At 47.2% G+C, this 21,495-nt stretch overlaps 1 protein-coding gene across 1 annotated transcript in view; it reads right to left on the bottom strand.

Annotated features, from left to right (window-relative positions):
* LOC126529754 (ATP-binding cassette sub-family C member 2-like) overlaps positions 1 to 21,267 on the bottom strand; it is a 282,295-nt gene extending 261,028 nt beyond the window's left edge. The window contains exons 1-3 of the mRNA XM_050177255.2: positions 21,093 to 21,267; positions 7,446 to 7,521; positions 6,475 to 6,682 (exon numbers count right to left, since the gene is read on the bottom strand). Coding sequence (XP_050033212.2) covers positions 6,475 to 6,682; positions 7,446 to 7,521; positions 21,093 to 21,211 — 403 coding nt within the window. The 5' untranslated portion in view covers positions 21,212 to 21,267. The remainder of the gene's footprint in view (positions 1 to 6,474; positions 6,683 to 7,445; positions 7,522 to 21,092) is intronic.
* Positions 21,268 to 21,495: the final 228 nt, after the last annotated feature.

Below are 21,495 nucleotides of genomic sequence, written 5' to 3'. Positions count from 1 at the left end.
ATTAACTTTATTCTTGAACGGTGAATGGAATCAAAACCCGCCCCTGTTGTTTTAAGTGATGATATGACAGAATGAACTTCTGCACTTGAAACTGGATATAGGGTAAATATATAGGGGGCAAAGCAACAAATTCTTTGTTTATTGGCAATTTTCAAGGTGTCGGGCAATCGGGCCACCTCAATTCGCAATACATCCGGTGCTCGTTTGCACTATGCTTTGTGTTGGACAAGTGGGCCGCCTTAATTCGCACTGGATCCTCTGTTTGCTTGCGCCGTCTGTGGTGTCGGCCGATTGGGCCACCTTAATTTGCACTGTAGGCTTGTTTTGTTTCCACTGTGTGTGCTTTCGGCCGATTAGGCCGCCTTAATTCGCACTACATCCTTCTTTGTTTAGAATATGTATGGTGCCGGTCAATTTTGCCGCCATTATTCGCACTACATCCTTTCTTTGCACTATGCGCTGTGTCAGCCTATTGGGCCATGGGCTCTAATTTGCGCCATATACAGTATGTTCGCACTCTGTGCGTTGTCGGCCGCTTGGGCCACGTTAATTCGCGCTATATACGGTTTTTGTTTGCACTATGCTTGGTGCTGGACAAGTGGGCCACCTTAATTCGCATGATGTCTGGTGTGCTGCAACTTCACGTGTTTTCGAAGTGCGCGCACCTTTTATCACCTCAACTGGCGATCCTTCAGACTTCGGACTATCACTACTAACACGTGCTCCTTCCGATCTTCCTGCCACTCGGCTACTTATAAATACGCTCTACACCTTTGAATAAACGTTCATTTTGTTCTACTGACTACGCTAATGCTTCACTGGTCTGGCGTTATTGCGAGCACGCCATGGCTATGCTACAGTGGCGACGAGGATGGACATCACCCATGCAGTGAAAGTCGACGCTGAACCGGAACCCACGCAGAACCGAGAAACGAAGGCCATCATGGCTCACCTACTTCCCGACTTCGAAGAAGGCAAAGATAAGTGGAAGCCGTACCTTATTAAAGTAGAAGCATACTTTGAAGCGAATGCGATTGAAGACTCGACTAAGAAAAGAGCATTGCTTGTTGCTGCGTTAAATACGCATACGATCCAAGTGCTGGCAGGGAAGGTGGCTCCGCGCAAGCCAAATGCATTGACGTATGAAGAAGTCGTCGAAGTTTTGAGTGAGCACTACAGTCCCAAGAGACACGAAATCACCGAAAGCTACAAGTTCTTCAGTAGTTGTCAAGCGGAGGGCGAGCCTATTAATGAATTCCTGGTAGATATTCGCCGAATAGCTGACAATTGCAATTTTGGCAATGCTTTGGTTCCCATGCTTCGAGATCGCATTGTTTGTGGAATACGGCCAGGTGCCCTGCAGAAGCAGCTACTGGCAAAGCGAGAATTAACGCTACAAGACGCTGAAGCGATGGCCCTTGCAGCTGAGGCTGCGGATAGTGATGTAAAAGAAATGATCAGACCGGCAACGACGCCCGTGTTAAAAGTACAGGGGTATCAGAAAGAAACTCTGGTAGATGAGAGGAGGGCTGCCGCACGTCAAGAATGTGCAAGGTGCGGTAGTACAAAACATAATGACGCATGTTGCCCCTGGTCTAACGCTCGCTGTTACCGCTGTGGATGACGTGGCCACCTTGCAAGGAAATGTCGAAGTCGCGGGGCTCGAGAGCAAGGCACTGCAAGGACGGCCCAAACTAACACCCTCGTGGGGACGGAAGCCTCAGCCGACGAGGAACCCGAAGCCGCCCACATTTGAACTTTGGTATCCCAACGAAAAAGCTGTCTGGAACCGCCGATCCGCCGAACGTTTGCTTGGTGCGGTGTGCAGCTGAGCATGGAAGTTGATACCGGGTTGCCTGTTTGTGTCATCCCGCGTGAACTATATTATAAGCACCGTGAGCAATGGCCAAAACTGAGACCGTCCAGTCTCAATTTATCCTGCTACACAGGACGCCTTCCAGTACGTGGGGAGCTTGCGCTCCAGGTTTGCCATAAAGGGGTCACAGTGGAGTGTGCGCTGACAGTCATGGACTGTGTGGGACCAAGCCTCTGCGTTCCCGATTTAATCCAGCAGCTGAACAGCGCAGGTGCTCCAGTGGTTAGTTTTGTAGAGAACTCGGCGGCAACAAATGAATCGAGCAAATGCAGCGTAAACAGCATATTCAATGACTGCAACGACGTCTTCTCTGAGGAACTGGGGCTGATCAAGGGTCCTCCAGCCAGCCTGCACATGAAGGAAGGCGCCGTACCCAAGTTCTGCAAGGCCAGACCCATTTCATACGCGCTACGCGAGCGAGTGTCACTCGAACTAGACCGTTTAGTTTCTCTGGGCGTGCTGTCGCCGGTGGCACACTCTGAATGGGCAACGCCCATAGTCGTAGTGCTTAAGAAAGACGGCGCAGTTAGAATCTGCGGCTAATGCACTGCCACAGTAAATCCAGCGTGTGCAACTGAGCTATACCCATTGCCAATCATTGAGGATATGTTTGCCCGATTACACGATGGGGACTATTTCAGCACTCTGGGTTTACGAGATGCATACATTCAAGTGGCGCTAGACGATAACGCGAAGAAAGTTTGCGTCATTAATACGCCAAAAGGCCTATTTTTCTACAATCGACTTCCTTTCGGCATAGCCTCTGCGCCTGCGATATGCCAAAAAAAAATGGATGAGGTATTGGCTGGCCTTCTAGAAGCACAGGCTTATCTTGACGATGTGCTCATTTCCGAAAAAGCGAGTGACGGCGGCGAAAGGCTGAAAAGCGCTTCCTAGAGCGCGGTGTAAAGCTAAGGTTCGAGAAATGCAACTTGCGCAGCCCAGCAGTAACTTATCTAGGCCATCGGGTCGATCGTGATGGGCGTCATCCGACAGAGAAAAACCTTGACGCTATCATGAAGGCACCGAGCCCCTGTAATGTCAGCGAGCTACGTTCATTTTTGGGCATAATTACGTTTTACGCGAGGTTTCTGCCAACATGTCAACCACACTTGGCCCATTGTATCAACTGCTTGAAAAGAACGCACGTTGGCAATGGAAACAACCGCAAGAGCTCGCGTTTGATCTTGCCAAGCAAAGCCTTAAAGCAGCCAAGGTTCTAGTTGATTTCGACCCTTCAAAGGAACTTAAACTTGAATGTGACGCGTCTCCGTACGGTGTGGGAGTTGTCTTGTTTCACACGACCGGTAACGCTCACCGGCCCATCGGTTTCCGCTCGCGAACATTAACGCAGGCGGCGCGCAACTATTCGCAGCTCGAGCGAGAGGCACTGGCACTGGTATTCAGCGTCACGAAATTTCGTGACTACCTTCTAGGTCGGGAATTCACCTTAGTGACTGACCACCAGCCATTGTTGGGCCTGCTGAAATCGGACAAGCAGACGCCCACAATGGCCGCCGCACGGATACAACGTTGGGCACTCCACCTGGGGGCCTACCGCTACCGGCTACAGTACGCACCAGGACGACAGGCGCTGAACGCTGACGCCCTGAGCCGACTTCCGCAGAGATCTCCGGAATCTGATGATGACGGTGAGCCACCCGAATATGTATATGTGCTGTCGCTAAACCAGCTGAACAATGGCACCATAACAACGCGTGAGCTGAAAGTATTAACGGCTTTTGATCCTGTCCTGGTCGAGGTCAAACGGTACATATTACATGGGTGGCCCAGAAACGCAAACGGAATGGCCCGGGCCGTACTGCCGTTTTTTGACCGTAAGCTCGAATTCTCGAATTATCCGTTCATATTTAAAACAGCGCCAAAAAACACGGACAAGGGAGGACACAGGACAAGCGCTGACTGCCAACAACACCTTTATTGGAGCCTGCGCAAATATATACAGTTTGCAACAGGCACAAAGAGAGTGAAAGAAGGGGAGGGGAAGGCGAGTCATCGCCGTTCAACTACTGCTGCGTATGCGTCAGTGACATTAAACAAAATATTATTTTATTTTATTTTATTTTGTTTAATGTTACTGACGCATGCGCAGCAGTAGTTGAACGACGATGACTCGCCTTCCCCTCCCCTTCTTTCACTCTCTTTGTGCCTGTTGCAAACCGTATATATTTGCGCAGGCTCCAATAAAGGTGTTGTTGGCAGTCAGCGCTTGTCCTGTGTCCTCCCTTGTCCGTGTTTTTTGTCGCTGTTTTAAATATGAATGATCCGTACCAACTAGCTCGCACCCAAACCCTTCTGAATTATCCGTAGCACATGAACTGGTGTACTGGAGTGATAGGGTCATAATACCGACCGAAGCAAGGGAGCGAGTGCTGCATCTTCTACATGAAACGCACCAGGGTTCACCGGCAATGAAATCTGTCGCACACTCTTTGTTCTGGTGGCCAGGCCTCGACAAAAATATTGAAGACGTGTCTGCACAGTGTCAGTACTGTGTGCAAAATCTGCCGATGCCAACTGCAGCTCCCGTCGTACTGGCCTGAAAAAGGCGAAAGGTGGTCCCGTATTCACATTGACTACGCGGGTCCGATCTGCGGAAAAATGATACTGGACGCACACACCAAATGGCTCGAAGTAATACCTTTGTCGCATGCCTCAACGCAGACTACCATTAACTGTCTGCGTGGCATTTTCGGCAGGTTTGGAATACCGCGCACGATCGTTTCTGACAACGGGACCCCATTTGCCAGTCAAGACTTCGCGTTGTTCGTGGCAAACAACAACATTGTGCACCTTCGATGCGCTCCATACCATCCCCAGTCTAATGGTCCGGCGGAAAGGGCAGTGCGAACTATAAAAGATGGTCTTCGAAAAATGATGAAAGGAAAACTGGAAGATAACCTAGTACAGTTGCTTTTTAACTACCGGAGGACTCCGCGAAAATCAGGTAAATCCCCAGCAGAGCTACTTCTGGGCTATCAAATACGCTCACGCTTGGACACCTGCTTTCCTCCAGCACTTGCAGGACCAAAAGAGGGCCAAGATGACTGGCTGCCGCTGCCTGGAAGTGTATGCCCGCAATTACGGTGTGGGGAGCAAGTGGACGCCCGGTCATGTGAAGGCGACGTCGGGAGCGAGAATAGTGACCGTGGAATCATCAGACGGAGTCGTCCAGCGGCACGTAGACCAGGTCCGCCCGCGACAAGAAGTACCAGGGGACAAACCGCCAGTAACTAAAACCACCAGACATCGCAGTGAGCCAGACCCAGCAACACAACTACACCATCCGGAAACGGTGAATCCGGATGAAGGCATAACTGCTCGGCGCATTCCAAATGGCACCCGTTCTCCAGACTTTGCGGCACCAGATATTCCGGTGGCCCTGCTGCATACAGGTGTCGCCCAACAAACTCTGAGACGCTCAACGAGAGAACGCAAGCCAGTGCAACGCTTTCATTTCTGAGGAGGAAGGTATGCTGCAACTTCACGTGTTTTCGAAGCGCGCGCACCTTTTATCGCCTCAACTGGCGATCCTTCAGACTTCGGACTATCACTACTAACACGTGCTCCTTCCTATCTTCCTGCCACTCGGCTACTTACAAATACGCTCTACACCTTTGAATAAACGTTCATTTTGTTCTACTGACAACGCTGATGCTTCACTGGTCTGGCCTTATTGCGAGCACGCCATGGCTATGCTACATGGTGTCTTTTTTTTTTTGAAATTACGGGGTTTTACGTGCCAAAACCACTTTCTGATTATGAGGCACGCCGTAGTGGAGGACTCCGGAAATTTCGACCACCTGGGGTTCTTTAACGTGCGCCTAAATCTAAGTACACGCGTGTTTTCGCATTTCGCCCCCATCGAAATTTCGATCCCGCGACGTCGTGTTCGTCCGGTGTTTTTTAAGCACTACATCCGGTACCGGGCAATGTGGCCGCCATAATTCGCATTATATTCATGTTTTTCGACGGCGCTATTTCCGATATCGCCCCATATTTTTCTGAGACAGAACGTCAGCAAAGCGCCATCGCGTCTTAAAGCGTTTGATTGCTCTTGCTTTGACTAGCGCTATAAAAAGAAGTGTTTTGACATTAAAATCAGTTTTCTCGTAAGCGATAAAAGAGGAAGCTACTAATTCGTTTTTAGACTGCCCGTAGAGCTCGAACTCGAGCCCAACAACTTCGCAGTATGTGACGCGCGGTTGCCGATTGACCACCCACCGGGGCATTGCACTGCTGAGGTCGCGGGTCCGATCGAGGCCACGATAGCAGCATTCCGATGGAGGCGGAGTGAAAAGGCTCTCTTGTACCACGGTGCACGTGAAAGAACCCCCAGGTTGTCAAAATTAACCCGCGGCGCCCTCCCTCCAGTACGGCTTGCCTCATAATCAGATCGTAGTTTTGACTCGTAGAACCCGAGAATACAGTTTTCTGCCGTTGACGATCTAGTCTCAGAGAACACTTTAGAGAGAGGCACGCCTAGCCCTTACACGGCGCACTGTAAGTGTTGTGGATGTTTCCATTATTGTTTAACGGTGGAGAAAGTGCACAAGACAAATGGTGCTCGTACTCACCGGCCGCGACGGACAAACCCACCAGTCCACGCATCCAGCGGGAATCATAAGGGCTGCTCGCACTGTCCGGTCGATTTGCGTCCGTCCAGTCTTTGATCCACACTAGCTGCCACGAAGTGGTGACAGCGCTTACCGCGAAGCACACCACGCCCGGCCAGAGACTCCAGCCGCACAACTTCAATGTGGTCCACAACACATTCACGGCGCTCTGCGAGTGACGTGTATAAAGGAAGCGTTTCGTGAGGATGCAAAATCTTCGCTCATCGGTAAAGATCGCTGCTCTTATAAGCGATGGTTTAATTATGTGATCTACTAGATAAACATGCGAATAAACTTCGTGACTTATCTTTGACTCCCAGCTGGCTAAATAGGCATTGTTTAAAATTACATTCTAAACTGGCACGAGAAACTCTTTAGTACATTCGATGTTGATGATAAAGCACTGAAACTCATCTTATCGCATTTGAGCTTCATTGAAAATATAGCTGATTCAATGCGCACGGTGCTTGCTCTGTAGCGTATTTCTCTTGCTGATTTTACTGTGCTTGTTGGAACGTTTTGTTTCTATTGTGCATATTCTCATCTACTTATTGTCATGTAGTCTTGTTGTGTCGCAATCAGCCTATTGACTAAGCTTATAAAGCTACTAATAATGAATTTGGCAATGAACTTGTTAATATGTAGTAAGCCGCGCGTTCTACTCGTGTGTTATTCGTGTACTCCGTAAACTATGAAACAATGCTTTAAGCATTGACTTTGGCGATGAGTTTGTACAAGATACTGTTCGTGATGGCCTGGATTCCCCCTTGGGTTTTTTTATATACTCGGAAAAATAGTACCTTTAGTTAGCAAACTGGAACCATCTATTGCCAGAGTTTCAAGAATTTAGTTAAGAGGGTAGTATGAATTGTTCCCCTTGTGTTTCAGCACTTTAGCGTTAGATTAGTGCAAAGAAATGTTCATGCACGTACCTTCGTGGATACATTTTTCTCCTCTTTAATCATTTTTGCTGTGGATTCACCCCGGCGGACGTCGTAAGCTTCAATGCTGTGATTCAAAAGAGAGGGTGATTAGTAGTAGACGTTTTACGATAGTCGTTAGCATGAATCTTGACGTCTTTTAGACCTCTGGCCTTTTTTAACCATAGTTTTACTTATTTCAACTTTATTTTCAGATCAGCTGTCAAGGAACTCGGTCTATCAGTCAAAGTATTACATTGATACAATTAACCAATAAGAAAAAAGAAATACACTACTTTGTTTCAAAGAGTACGACGAAGGTTGGGCTAAAAACGTCACAGCACAGTATTTGCAGTGCAATTTGCATAATAGAAGTTGAATAGCAAAATTTACGATCGAACATTGTTCTACAAAAGAAATATTTATAATCGATTTCAAATAGAAGCTTCTAGCCCTCTGCCTCCACAATACATTTGATGAGCTGGCTGAGGACCAACTCTGCGCAGAGGAGTCGACTGGCGCCAACGACAGCCGGCAGACCTCTTCTTCAAGCAGTCGGCCTTGGAGAATGTATACAAGCACACCCAAACACTAACGAGCTGCCCTGCCAGATCGGATATTTGGATGGGGTATCATCAATACAACAAAACATGGATTCGACATTACACGAAGGAATGAGATAGGCTAGAGCATAAGACATAGAAAAAACAGCAATCTACTTGGACCATGACGGACTCACGGATGCTTCACCATATCGGGCCAACGCAAAGAACATGGTGTCAGTTGTCGTAAACCGAAAAGCCCTGTCTTTCGGTTTCCAGAGGAACCATTACAGAAGCAGAAGAGCCATAAGCTGTAAGACGAACCGCAGTCATCATCATCACTCTCGTCTGCTGTCCACTGTTCGCGAGTCTCAAGGAGATGCCGTCTGTTACGTCTAAACACCCGACCACCTTCTGTTTCCACCTTGTAGGACCTCGGAGGCGTTCTACCCATCACAATACCTTTCGGGGACCATGTTATGTCCTTGAGCCTTACGATCTACCCTTTGCCCAAGGGTGATAAATGCTTTCCGCCGTTGTTCTGACGATGTTTCTTGACTGGCGTAGGCTGCACGTCGTCAAAATCGGGTACATTCGACCTGAGACGCCTGTCTTGAAGAAGTTCTCCAGGTGATCGGCCGTCCACAAGTGATGTAGAGCGGTAGGCCAAAAAGTCTAGCCAAAAGTCTTCGCGTGAGTCTTCACTTTTCTTGAAGGGAAGTTTCACGATCTGTACCCCTTTCTCTGTTGGACTGTGGGAAGCGCGGACTGGATGTGACATGAGCGAAGTCATATTCTCTTGCGAATTCTGCAAATTCATAGCTTGAAAACTGCGGCCCGTTGTCAGTGTACACCTCCAGAGGTACGCCATACCTGGCAAACATTGCCCTAAGTGCGGAAATTGTTGCACATGCAGTGGTGTCCTGTTGCTTCTGGACTTCCGGGAAGTTTGAAAGCGCGTCAAACGCTACGACGTGCGAACTTCTCCCAAAAGAAAAAATGTCTACACCAACTCGAACCCATGCACATAATGGGATTGGGCGCATGAGTAACGGTTCTTTCGGTTGGTTGTATGAAAACTTCCGACAAGTAGAGCAACTTTGAATCAGCAGGGATAAGTCGCTTCTGAGCCCAGGCCAAAAAACCAAACGTTGTGCCCTTTCTTTGCATTTATGCAATCCTAGGTGCCCAGTATGAATTCGTCCTAGCATTTCACATCGCATGCTTTTAGGTATGACCACTTTTGTTCCTTTCAGCAATATACCATCCACGACGGAAAGCTATGACGAAAACGACTTGAATTGAGCCTGCAGGCTCTCACCAAATGACAAATTGGAGATGACAGTGCTCAAGTAACCGTCACGCGCGGTTTCTTGCACCAGCTTCTGTCGCGTAGCGCCCGTGACCAAATAGCCCAGGACTTGCACTGCGTGCACTTCCACGTCGTCAGCGGCGCCAGCGATGTCCTCGTGACTAGCCGGAGCCGATCTTGACAGCATGTCGGCCAAGACGAGGTGTTTTCCTGGTACGTACTGCAAAACGAAATCATATTTCAGAAGTCTTAAAAAAAAAACTCTGAAGGCGGGGAGGCATGTCGCAGATCCCTTTCGCAGCAATAGATAACAACGATTTATGGTCAGTTTCAATAAAAACTTACAGGAAATACACTTAGCCGTACACGAAGTGGTGAATCTTCTCACAGCCGAACGAAATGCTCAGTCTCGTTTTCAATCTGCGCGTAACGCTGCTCAGCTTGTGTTAGCGCACGGGATGCATATGCCACTGGGTGCCACTTATCACCATCGTGACACTGCAAGAGCGCTGCACCCATGCCATCTTTTGATGCATCACATGTTATTTTGGGCTGACTTTGGGGATAAAAGATGGCGAGTACGGGTGTCATGGTTAAAATTTGAGTGATACCTTTCCACTCTTTTCTGTGGTTTTCAGTCCACTCAAATAGTGCGTGTGCTTTGATAAGCGCTCGGAGAAGCGCAGTCCGCTCAGAAAGCCGTGGCACGTACTTTGCAAAGTAGTTGATTACACCGAGCACGCGCTGAACATCACATTTGGTTTTGGGTTCTGGCGTTTCAAGCAAGCTTTTAAGAAGTTTTGGGTCTGGCGAGATGCCGTCACGTCCAATGATATCGCCCAGGAATTGTATTTTCGTAACACCAAACCGGCATTTTTTTGCGTTGAACGTTAAGCCGGCTTTTCCGACCGCTTTCAAGACCGCAACCAGTCCCTGGTCATGCTGCTGTTTGTTTGCTCCCCATGCCAAAATATCGTCAATGTACACATGTACACCGGGAAGGCCCTCAAATACTTGAGTCATCGTCCTTTTATTAAAGATTTCAGGCGCTGAGGCGATGCCGAAGGGCAATCGGAGGCAACGGTACCTGCCAAAAGGAGTAGCAAAAGTGCATATTTTCGACATCTGCTCGTCAAGTGCGATCTGGTGGAAGCCGGAGTTTGCGTCCAAGCAACTAAATACAGTTGCGCCGGCCAATTCCCCTGCCATATCCTCGCGCCTTGGGAGCTGGAAGTGTTCTCTTTTTATGTTATCATTAATTTTCCGGGGGTACATGCAAATTCTAATTCTGCCGTCCTTTTTCTTGACGGTAACCAAAGGGCTTAACCAGTTCGTGGGGTCGTTCTCTTTTGCGATGATGGCCTCGCGCTCCAGTCTTCGCAGCTCTTCCTGAAGAGGGCCCCGCAGGGAAAGGGGAATTCGCCGCGCTGGTTGAACGACAGGAACCGCTGCTGGTTGCAGGACCATGCTGTATAGTTGCTTCAAGCAGCCTAATCCCTGGAAGAGGTGCTGGAAAGTCGTCACTGCTTCGTAGTCTGTTGAGGCGCTTACAGTGGCCACTGTGCGTTGAAAAAGGCCCAAGGCTTCACTCGCTTCCAGTCCTAGTATGGCTTAACTGCCGTGTTTTACGACAAAGAACTGGACTGTGGCGGAAGTATTTCCTACCGTCACCTCCTGCGACGTTGCTCTGACGTGTGTTATGACGCCTCCGTTGTAGGCCCGTAGTACCGAGGTAGCAGCAGTCAACGGTCCCGCCGCACTCATTTTCCGATATGCCGAAAACGGCAGTAAACTGGCCTGTGACCCGGTGTTTACCTTGAAGGAGACCTTGTTGCCCTTGACCTCAGCTTCCACTATCCAGTCTTTGGCATTTCTGTTCCCAACACCAACATCTAGGATGTCAAAGTTACCGTCAAAGTCGTCCTTGCTGACTTCGGCAATATTGGACGTTTCTCGACAGCACACCGCAAAATGATTGGGCAAGTGGCATACGTTGCATTTCTTTCCGTATGGAGGACACTGCCTTGGTCTGTGCCGCCGGTCGCACTTTGTGCAGCGGTACTGCTTGTTGCCATCTTGGGTGTTTCTGCTTTTCGGTGCAGTTACGGGCCCCGCAATAGCGTCAATGTGGCTATCCGTGGCTCTCCGGACCTGGTTTCGTTGCGCCACAGATTCAGCGACCTTGCAAAATTCTTCCGCCTTCACTAGAGTCAACTGTTGTTCGCGAAGCATTTTTTCGCGCAACTTTGAGTTATTCGTGCCGAACACCATTTGATCCGGGATCATTGAATCACGCTGTTCTCCGAAATTGCACTGCCCAGCTTGCTTTTTTAGGTCGCGAAGAAATTTTCCGAACGGTTCCCCATCTGCCTGCTTCCTCGAGCGAAACATATATCGCTCATGGACTTCGTTGCTTACCTAAGAGCAGTAAGACTCGAACTTTTCAACGATTGTTGCGTAGTCTTCCTTGGATCTTTGTGCTTCAAACTTGAACGTGTTGAACACGTCAAGTGCTTCGTCACCAGCCACACTCAGAAGGAGTGCCGCTTTTGCAGCTTCCGTGCGGGGTTGCTCCTTCGTCGTGGTTGCCACTATGAACAAGTCAAATTTCCGTTTGAAACGCTTCCATTGCTCAGAGAGTTTGCGGGTAAGTTGCAAGGGCGGCGGTGCCTTCAGTAGTTCCATCGTTGGGATTCCGCCGGATCCACGCTTCGACCCGAAGTGCCCACTTCTGACACCATGTACCGTACGCGACGTGTGTCTGATAAAGATCGAGGCAACTACACGGCAGGAACAAGAAGCCGCGAAGGGTTTATTGGCGCGCTCTTAAATAGTCCAACGCACACATGATATCAGTGCTGTCCTCATAAGGTAGCGCAGACAGCGCATGCCCGATACAGATGTTACTAGGAGCTCCCATGCAGATGAGGCGGCTCGAGGATTCACTAATTGCCGACAGCTATCGATCCCAGTTATAATGAAATCGTGCAATATTACAGGGAATTGAGAAGACTCTAACAAGAACCTTTCAGCCGTGGACTCTGCGACGTAAAGTGGGCTCCAAGCGGATACATACACAAACCTCCACAGATTGCACATGCACTACCAAACAACGTACAGAGACATATGCCCATGGTGTGGGAGCGCGCTGACACTCTACGACATCACATGGGAATGCACCGCGCACACCGAAGGGCAAGAAGAGGACAACACGAGAGTGAGGTGGGAGGCATTACTATCCAGCTCTGCCCTATCCAGAAAGGACGGCGACGGCCGGAAGTACATTGGAATAAGGGCCTGACCACACGCTGTTGCCACGTTTTAAGGGCAACGAAGTCGTTTGTGCAAATAAAGTTTTGCTCTTCTTCGGCGGCAACATATGCGTTAAAGCTACGAGTATGACTGCAGTATAGATTTACTAACAGCCATATGAAACCAAGAGACAATGAAGATAGAAAAGATACATCAAACGAATTTCCTTTGAATTGTAGAAGCAATTACGAGTGAGTGTTAAAGTTTGCGATAAGCTTCACATTCTTAGTAAAGAGAAAGGTACTACGTGATGCCTGTGGTTGAAGATAGGGTGTACTGCCGCAGCCGCGGTCTTTTATAGCCGCCATCAAAGCTCGATTGGCATTAAGTCGCACTCATCATGCGGATGTTGCGAATTCAGAGCCCAACAGCGGGAAGTTGAATGTTCTTGCCTTTCTCACTTCTTTTTTTCCGTTCCATACAAAATTACGCTTATCACAAAATTTAACCCAAAATGAGAATCAATACTACAATTCAATTACGTAACCTAATTTCCGCCATGGGTTTGGCGGCTGCATTGTCTGTTGACCTCATAGGGCTATCACTAATTATGGACCCTTTAGGTTCCCGTAGTTGTTCTGAATGATTACACAGCGACTATGGTAGACGTGAGGCAGCATGCGACGATTCGTTATCCATCTGCCAACTCAAGTAGCACGCGACGTCTGTGGTTAGTAGGATATCTCACACCAGCCGCCATAATTGTCAATAGCGCTGGCTAACACTGTTAAGGGAGGCACTTCAAGCAAATAGTGAAGTTGGTGGACAGCTGCCGCAGTAGTTGAAATGGTAGAGCAGCGTACGTCTTCTGCCGAGGCTATCGGTTCGACTCCCTTCGGCGGTAATGTTCCCTTATACTTTTATCTCCTGTCTCATTTATGAAGAATAATAAGGTAATGGCAAAGTTCTCCATCCCGCATTAAATTACTGCATCTTTCCTGCTGCAATTCAGGCTCAAAGCCAACCTAGCAGTAATCCACCTAATTTAAAAGCTTTGAGTGGTTCCAATCTGGAGGTGCACTACACCGTTATTCACATTATGCAAACTACGCCTCATTTATTCTCACCTCAAAGTTCTCCGCACCTCATCACAGCATCACTTCCATTTAAGGCGATTAGCAATATTTGCCTACTTCAGCCGTTTTGATCTATCTATCTATCTATCTATCTATCTATCTATCTATCTATCTATCTATCTATCTATCTATCTATCTATCTATCTATCTATCTATCTCTGTCTGTCTGTATGTATGCATGTACGTACGTACGTACGTACGTACGTATGTATGTATGTATGTATGTATGTATGTATGTATGTATGTATGTATGTATGTATGTATGTACGTGTGTGTATATGTGTGTGTATGCATGTATGTCCTCCTAAGCAGACCAAGTGCCCGAAGTTGTCTACCTGCTCGGGCCGCTAGGTATGTTCTCGTGGCAGAGGAGACAGAACCGTCCATGTGTGCGTGGGTGCGTTCGTTGCGGTAATTGCCCTCAATTTGACACCATGAAATTCAAGACGTCTCACGTTACATCATCGACGGCAGCAGAACTCGCAGGTATGGCTGTTGCTCTGGAATTCATTGGCCCCAAATCACCGCATTTATGGTCCATCTTTTGTGATTCAAAGGCAGCTCTCTAATGTCTGCTGTCCCCTTTTAACCACGGACCGAATGTGCAATTAGTCGCAGACATCCGACTACTCCACCATCACGCAATCGACAAGGGGCACAAAATCATCTACCAGTGGTTACCGGGTCACTGCGGAATTTTGAGAAATCACAGTGCGGATAAAGCTGCCCTGTCGGCCCACGATGGTACCCATATCATGCCCATACCACTGTCACGAAAAGATGCAGCCACAGCTCTTCGCTCCCTCGCACGCGAGCTTACGCAAACTATGTGGAACACCAGTGAATTCACGAACGCACGTCTTCACAGATTGGATCCACGTTTACGACGCTCTTCCACCAGGGGTACCACGAGCGGAAGCAACCCTTCTGTACCGCCTGTGGATCGGCGTGGTATTCCCGAACTCCTAATCTTTCCGTATTGGAATGGCCGAAAGCCCTGGTTGCGACACCTGCAGCTGTGAGGTGACGATCGCGCACCTGCTCTGTGACTGTCCACATTACGATGTGCCAAGAAAAGTGCTCGTGACCGCGCTCGAAAAACTGGACAATCGCCCCTCCACAGAAGAGAAAGTTCTAGGACACTGGTCTGGACGGGCTTCGTCACTCAAGGCCTTAAGGGATTCGCTGATGTTTTTAAGGTCCTGTGAATTGTGCGACCGCTTTTGACTGTTGTTGCGCGTAGCATCGCGTTACTGTGTGAATTGTTTTCCTTTTTTTTTCTTCTTTCTCCTTTTATTCTCTTTAGCCCTTTCCCCAGCACAGGGTAGCCAGCCGGTATTTACACTGGCTAACCTTCCTGTCTCTCCTTCTCTTTTTGTCTTTGTCTCTCTTCTGGTGGTCATCGAACATATCTGAACGATCAACTCGAAGTAATACAAAACAAGGCAGCAAGATATATCACAAAGAAATACTCGCGAAACTACACTGTTACGGATATCAAGGAATCACTTTCGTTGCCCACTCTTCAAAACCGCCGACTAACAACATTGTTATCACATTTTCACGCTCTTTATCATAGTGTTTCCCTATTCCACGAATCTTACATCAATGTATCTTATAGTCTTTTTCAGCGTTTCGACCACCCATTTTAAGTGAACCCCTTTTTTGCTCGCAATAATCTGTATCGTGATTAACCATTACTTTTGGCAATATATCATTGGAATAAACTACCGAGGGACATTGTATCTACCATTAACCATGATGTTTTTCTTAACAAGCTGAACATTTTCCTAAATGTGTGATTATTTCTGTGTTGAGTGCTTACTTGCGTATGTTATTCTTTCTGTATATATAGTTATGTCACTGTAAATGTGTGATTATTTCTGTGTTGAGTGCTTACTTGCGTATGTTATTCTTTCTGTATATATAGTTATGTCACTGTATCTTACCAATGTTCTTTTTTACACGTTTGTGACTGTAACTGGCTTCCTCCCCCCCTATGTAATGCCCGAATGGGCCTTTAGGTATACGAACAAACAAATAAACAAATAAATAAATAAATAAATACCTTCGGCATGATCATTCTTTCGTCCTAATTCCAGCTTTGTGATCTGACTCTCGTCATGTCATCGTCATCACGCCTTCTTGCCCGAACCTGTGGTCGAAATTGTCTAATAGCTTGGGCGGCTCGGTATGTGCTCGTGGTGCTATCGTCCTTCCACCATCGTCGTCATACAGATTTGTCATCCGAGTGTCACCGTTCCGTCGTCATCGCGCCATGGTCGTCATACAGTCGGCATGCATGTTGTCACACCACCATCGTAATGCCGTCGGGGTCGTCGTTCAATCATCTTCACTCCAACGGCAGACTCGTCCTGCTGTCCTCATCACGCCTTTAATACGAACTCGTGGGTCCAGTTGTTTATAGCTTGGGTCACTAGGCATGTGCTCGTGGCTGCGTTGCAGCCGCGGTCGTTTCATCTTTGCCATTACAGCTTTTGAGACCCACCGTTGTTGCTTAGTGGCTATGGTGTTGCGCTGCTAAGCACGAGGTCACGTGATCGAATCCCGGCCACGGCGGCCGCAATTCGATGGGGGCGAAATGCGAAAACACCCCTGTACTTAATTTTGGTGCACCTTAAAGAACCCCAGGTGGCTCAAATTTCTGGAGTCCCTCACTACGGCTTGCTTCATAATCAGCTCGTGGTTCTGCCACGTAAAACCATAATTTAATATTTAGCTGCTTTTGAGCCGACTGTACTCAAGCTGTCGTGGCCACACCATCATCTTCAACAGTCGTCGTGCATTCATTGTCACAACGCCCTCGTAAAGTCACAAGGGGGGTTCCATTGTCGTCTTTCGAACTTCGCCATGTGAATGCCGTCACTCCATCGCCATCACACAGCCGTTGTCACGCTTTCGTTTGACCATTGTCATCACTTCAGTAACGCCATCCCATTACCTTCATGATGGTTTCATCGTTCTAGTGGCATCAATCTTTCTTTGTCATTCTCTTGCAATCATACTGGCATGGTGGAATCATATTGCATCGTTCAGGCTTGATTATGCAGCATGCCGTTCCCGTCTTGCCGTCATCATGACTCTAGCTTCGTCATCTGACTCTCGTAATACCATCGTCGCCACCCAAGCATCCTCTTACAGGCTTCTTGATACAGTTGTCGTCACGCCATTCTTATCACGCACTCGTTGTCATCGTGTTGTACTCACAGCCTTGTCATGCCGTCAGTGTCATACAGTCGCCGTGATGCATTCGTTGTCATACTGTCGTCGCGATGCAGTCACGGCCTTTACATCGACGTAATTCTAATTTTGAAATCCGACTCGTCATGCTGTTGTCGTCAAACAGCCGTCGTCCTATCATTGTCGTAAGGTATTTGTCATCCTATCGTCGTTTTAACATCATTGTTACTTCAGTAACACTTGTAGTCTTGCCTTTCTTTTTATACCACCTTCGTCAGTCCACCCACGCCATTCTTTTTCATCATTTTATGGTAATCATGCTACCGTCATTCAATCGCGATTACGCTGCCGTTGTCATACCATCATTGCGTCGTCCTGAGACAGTCGCTATCATGAATGGTCATAGCATTGTCATCATGCCATCGTAGTCATGCCATCGTCACCATCCTCACTTCATCATCCAGTTGTCGTCATACCACCGTCGTCACGCTATTGTAGGCATATACTATTGTCGTCTCACTGTCCTCATGTCGTCATCATAATGCTATCGTCGTTTGCGATTCTCATAATTTAGGAATTGACATACAATTGTCGTCATGCCGCCGTAGTTATACCGCCTTTGCACTTCTTCCATCAACGTCATTCTTTCTGCGTCATTTTATCGTCATCAATGCGTTGGCGCCATACAGTCATCGCCATCATGCCTTTAGCTGTGGCGACCTTGGCAAGCAAGTGCCACTGGTAAAGTATGTCAATATCGGAGTATGCCACATATAGTGCAGGTAACAATAGTCTCAGAATGAGCAATGCGCATGTTAAGTAAATGTGACTTCAGATATACGATGTGTCGCTACGTTGCTCGAATTTTAATCGCGTTACCGTCTACAGTCATCGTGAGATCAGTTCTGGCAGAGTTTTTTCACCAGTATCGCTGTTATAAAACTTGCCGTAAGACGCGCCTACAGAATTCGAGTTTTTTTGATGTTATAGTGGATGATTCCGCGACTTCATTTAAAAGTTTCGGATTAGTTTTCGTCCATGACGTTCGTTATAGAATCAGCGACTACGTTCAAGAATGTTCTGATTCCATGGGCATGTTTTGCGACAAACTTGATAGCAGCGATACTGGCGGAAAACAAACTGCATGTAAAGAAACGGTTCCTGCTGTCTGTTTGGGTGACAAAAATTAAAAAAGAGCAGCACGAGAAGACAACACCCTCTTTGAGCTCAAGGATACATATATGCTATTTCGAGCCTGCCAAGTATTGTGAGATATTGGCTGTGAAATACTGGAGGAGCTGCTCAAAGTAAACATAAAATTACCTTTTCATTTCATTTTTATTTCCTTAAAGGCCCCCTGTAGAGGGTTTTACATAAGGGGTGGGGTTAACATGAGAAACCAAAACAATTTTTTTCATGATGACAGGTGGAATGTAACTTTTTCTAGGAAGGTTGATGGACAGGTGATGGCTGAAATTTCATGGGGAAGGTCGTTCCAGTCACTTGCTGTTCGGAGGAAAAATGACTTGGAAAATATAGTCGTACGGGCACGTTGGCGTGAAATTTTCAGCGGATGACCAATTCGATGAGACGTGCGTGACGGCGGTGCGCACATGTATGGCTGCTCTTTGAGCTGGGAATAATAAAATTTGTGAAATAGGCACAAGCTAGAAATACGATGACGGAGGAAAAGACTGCATAAATCGGTCTGTAGCTTGAGAGATGAAACACTAATATAGAATGAGTATGAGCGGTGAATGAAACGGGCGGCTCTGTTTTGCATAGCGTCTCATGAGTCAATGAGGTATGCTTGCTGTGGGTTCCAGATGGCGGATGCATACACAAGTTTTGGCCTGATTAATGATTTATAAGCAAGTAGCTTTACATTTTGAGGGGCGTCGTGAAAATGACGTTTAAGAAAGCCTAGTTTTTTATTCGCAGATGATATTAGATTTGTTACGTGCTCGCGCCATGATAAGTCATTGCTGATAGTGATGCCGAGGTAAGTATAGGACGGGACAAGTTTGAAGTCGAAAGCTGTATCTAAGACAGCAGAAGCTGTTTCGTCACGTTCCTAAGCCTTGACCCAAATCGCCTAATATTTTACTTATGTCAGCCTATAGCAGCACACCTAGCTCATTCAGGAACAATACTGAGCGTTGCCAAAGGGGTCTCGTGTGTCAAACACTAGACGTTTTTCTTGTCTAGTTCCCCTGTTAAATCAGCTCGGACCCACAATGTGGCATTTTTCTTCCTCACGAGGACGATGATGGATACCGATGAAGGATACCATAAATTGGGTGCGATATTCAAGTTATACCGGCAACGGCGGCCGCATTTCGATGGGAGCGAAATGCGAAAACACCCGTGTACTTAGATTTAAGTGCACGTTAAAGAACCCCAGGTGCTCGAAATTTCCGCAGTCCGGCGTGCCTCATAATCAGAAAGTGGTTTTGGCACGTCAAACCCCATAATTCTTTTTAATCTTCTATTTCTTTAAGGAAACGGGGGTCAATAAAGTTGGGCTACCTGCAAATTCGCTCTATAAGCATTTGCCTCTCAGTGTCAAATAAAAAGGTATTAAATAAGCTTGAGTAATTACTCTCCTGAAACATAAGTTTCCTGTAGCAAAGTATGTCTAGATTGCCTAGCAACTTGTCTGCAACAACTCTGCGTACATTCATAGCCTCTGTTAATAAAAATGCGTTTATTCTGAGAAATTACGCTGTGCATAAGCCGCAGCCCTCGCAGCATACAGAAAGTGCCGTTTACAGCAGCGCGGTAACAAGAAGTAGCACACATAGACACAAATACCGTGAAGTACCATCGAATAAGTGAGGCACACGTGTGATAGTTTTGGTAAATTTTTGTCAGTACAATGTCTCTTCTATTGACTGGCTTTAGTTTTCACACTGGGAGTGCTTTTGTAGATGTGCGCAGGCTTGACTTCGGCTTCTCGAAGATTGCACTGTAGCACATGCATTGAGCTTATTATACGTAGAGTTTACTCCATCTAAACGGGGCCGCACTTTGTCGGTACATACCACCAGCGTGTCTGTCACTATGGCGCAATGTCGCTACTATATACGTCCAGGTTATACATCCACGTAATACGTCAATGTCAAGGTTTGTCAATGTTATACGAGACTGAAATAATCAGATGAGACTGAAATAATCAGAAGAATAAGAATGGGCTGGGGTGCGTTTGGCAAGCATTCTCAGATCATGAACAGCAAGTTGCCATTATCCCTCAAGAGAAAAGTTTATAACAGCCGTGTCTTACCAGTACTCACGTACGGGGCAGAAATCTGGAGGCTTACGAAAAGGGTTCTACTTAAATTGAGGACGACGCAACGAGCTATGGAAAGAAGAATGATTGGTATAACGTTAAGGGACAAGAAAAGAGCAGATTGGGTGAGGGAACAAACGCGAGTTAATGATATCTTAGTTGAAATCAAGAAAAAGAAATGGGCATGGGCAGGACACGTAATGAGGAGGGAAGATAACCGATGGTCATTAAGAGTTACGGAATGGATTCCAAGGGAAGGAAAGCGTAGCAGAGGGCGGCAGAAAGTTAGGTGGGCGGACGAGATTAAGGGGTTTGCAGGGACAACATGGCCACAATTAGTACATTACCGGGGTAGTTGGAGAAGTATGGGAAAGGCCTTTGCCCTGCAGTGGGCATAACCAGGCTGATGATGATGATGATACGTCCAAGGAGACATAGAGATACGCCAGCAAACACAAATGCTTATCTTCAGTTTTTAATAGCGTAAATGCATTAGTCCATTTATGCTTAGACCGCCGCATGGTGCGTGATAAGTGCTCGGCGTTACAGGGTCATTGGATCACTTTAATTCGGATGCACTGCTTGCGCTCGCAGCAATAAAATGTAGCCTGCGATTAGTTACAACTCTGTAGCCTACCGAAATATGTTACATGGTCTAGAAAAAAAGCGCGCCATAGGAATTTTGCAAATGTGGGTTTCTGAAGGCGGCCAGTTAGGTTTGATTTTTTCCTTTCAGTGTAGACGGCGTCCAAGTCCAAGACCATGCGATGGCTCCCTCTGAGCAACAGAACTCAATCTCGAAGGCTATGCTTTTGCAGACTGTACGCACCGTAAAGAATCGCACAGCCAAAAGAATGTCACGGACGCCACGTTCTGGACGCCGCCTATTGGCGAAAGCGGAAATATACAGGAGCAGAGCGGTCTCACGTTTTCTCGCGCTCCAACGCCGAAGTACCAGAGTTGCCGAGCATGAGTGTGGCAGGTGCCCTCGTATCCTTGAGCAGCTCTTCTGGATGGCTGTAGGAGACACCCGTCTTTCCACACATCAGGAACAGCTGATCGGCATGCTTTAGTAGGTAGCCCTGATTGGTCACAAGAAGCCGGGTCTACCGAAAAGGGACAAGAAATTACAGGAGTGTTTACGAGTACCTACGCCAATTGAACGAGTATTAGGTCATATATTTTTTGTGGTGATATTATTAAATTGTACGCTTCGGCTCTTAAAGACATTATATATCGCGAAGTTCGTTGTTGCACTTGCTTAAATATTTTTTTTTACAAAAAACCAATGAACACCTTTTTTAAACTGCATAGAAGACATATTAGGTAT

This window comes from Dermacentor andersoni, chromosome 9, assembly GCF_023375885.2.
Source record: "Dermacentor andersoni chromosome 9, qqDerAnde1_hic_scaffold, whole genome shotgun sequence".
Lineage (NCBI taxonomy): Eukaryota > Metazoa > Arthropoda > Arachnida > Ixodida > Ixodidae > Dermacentor > Dermacentor andersoni.
The sequence above is the reverse complement of the archived record's forward strand: the minus strand, read 5'-3'. Positions and strand labels throughout refer to the sequence as shown.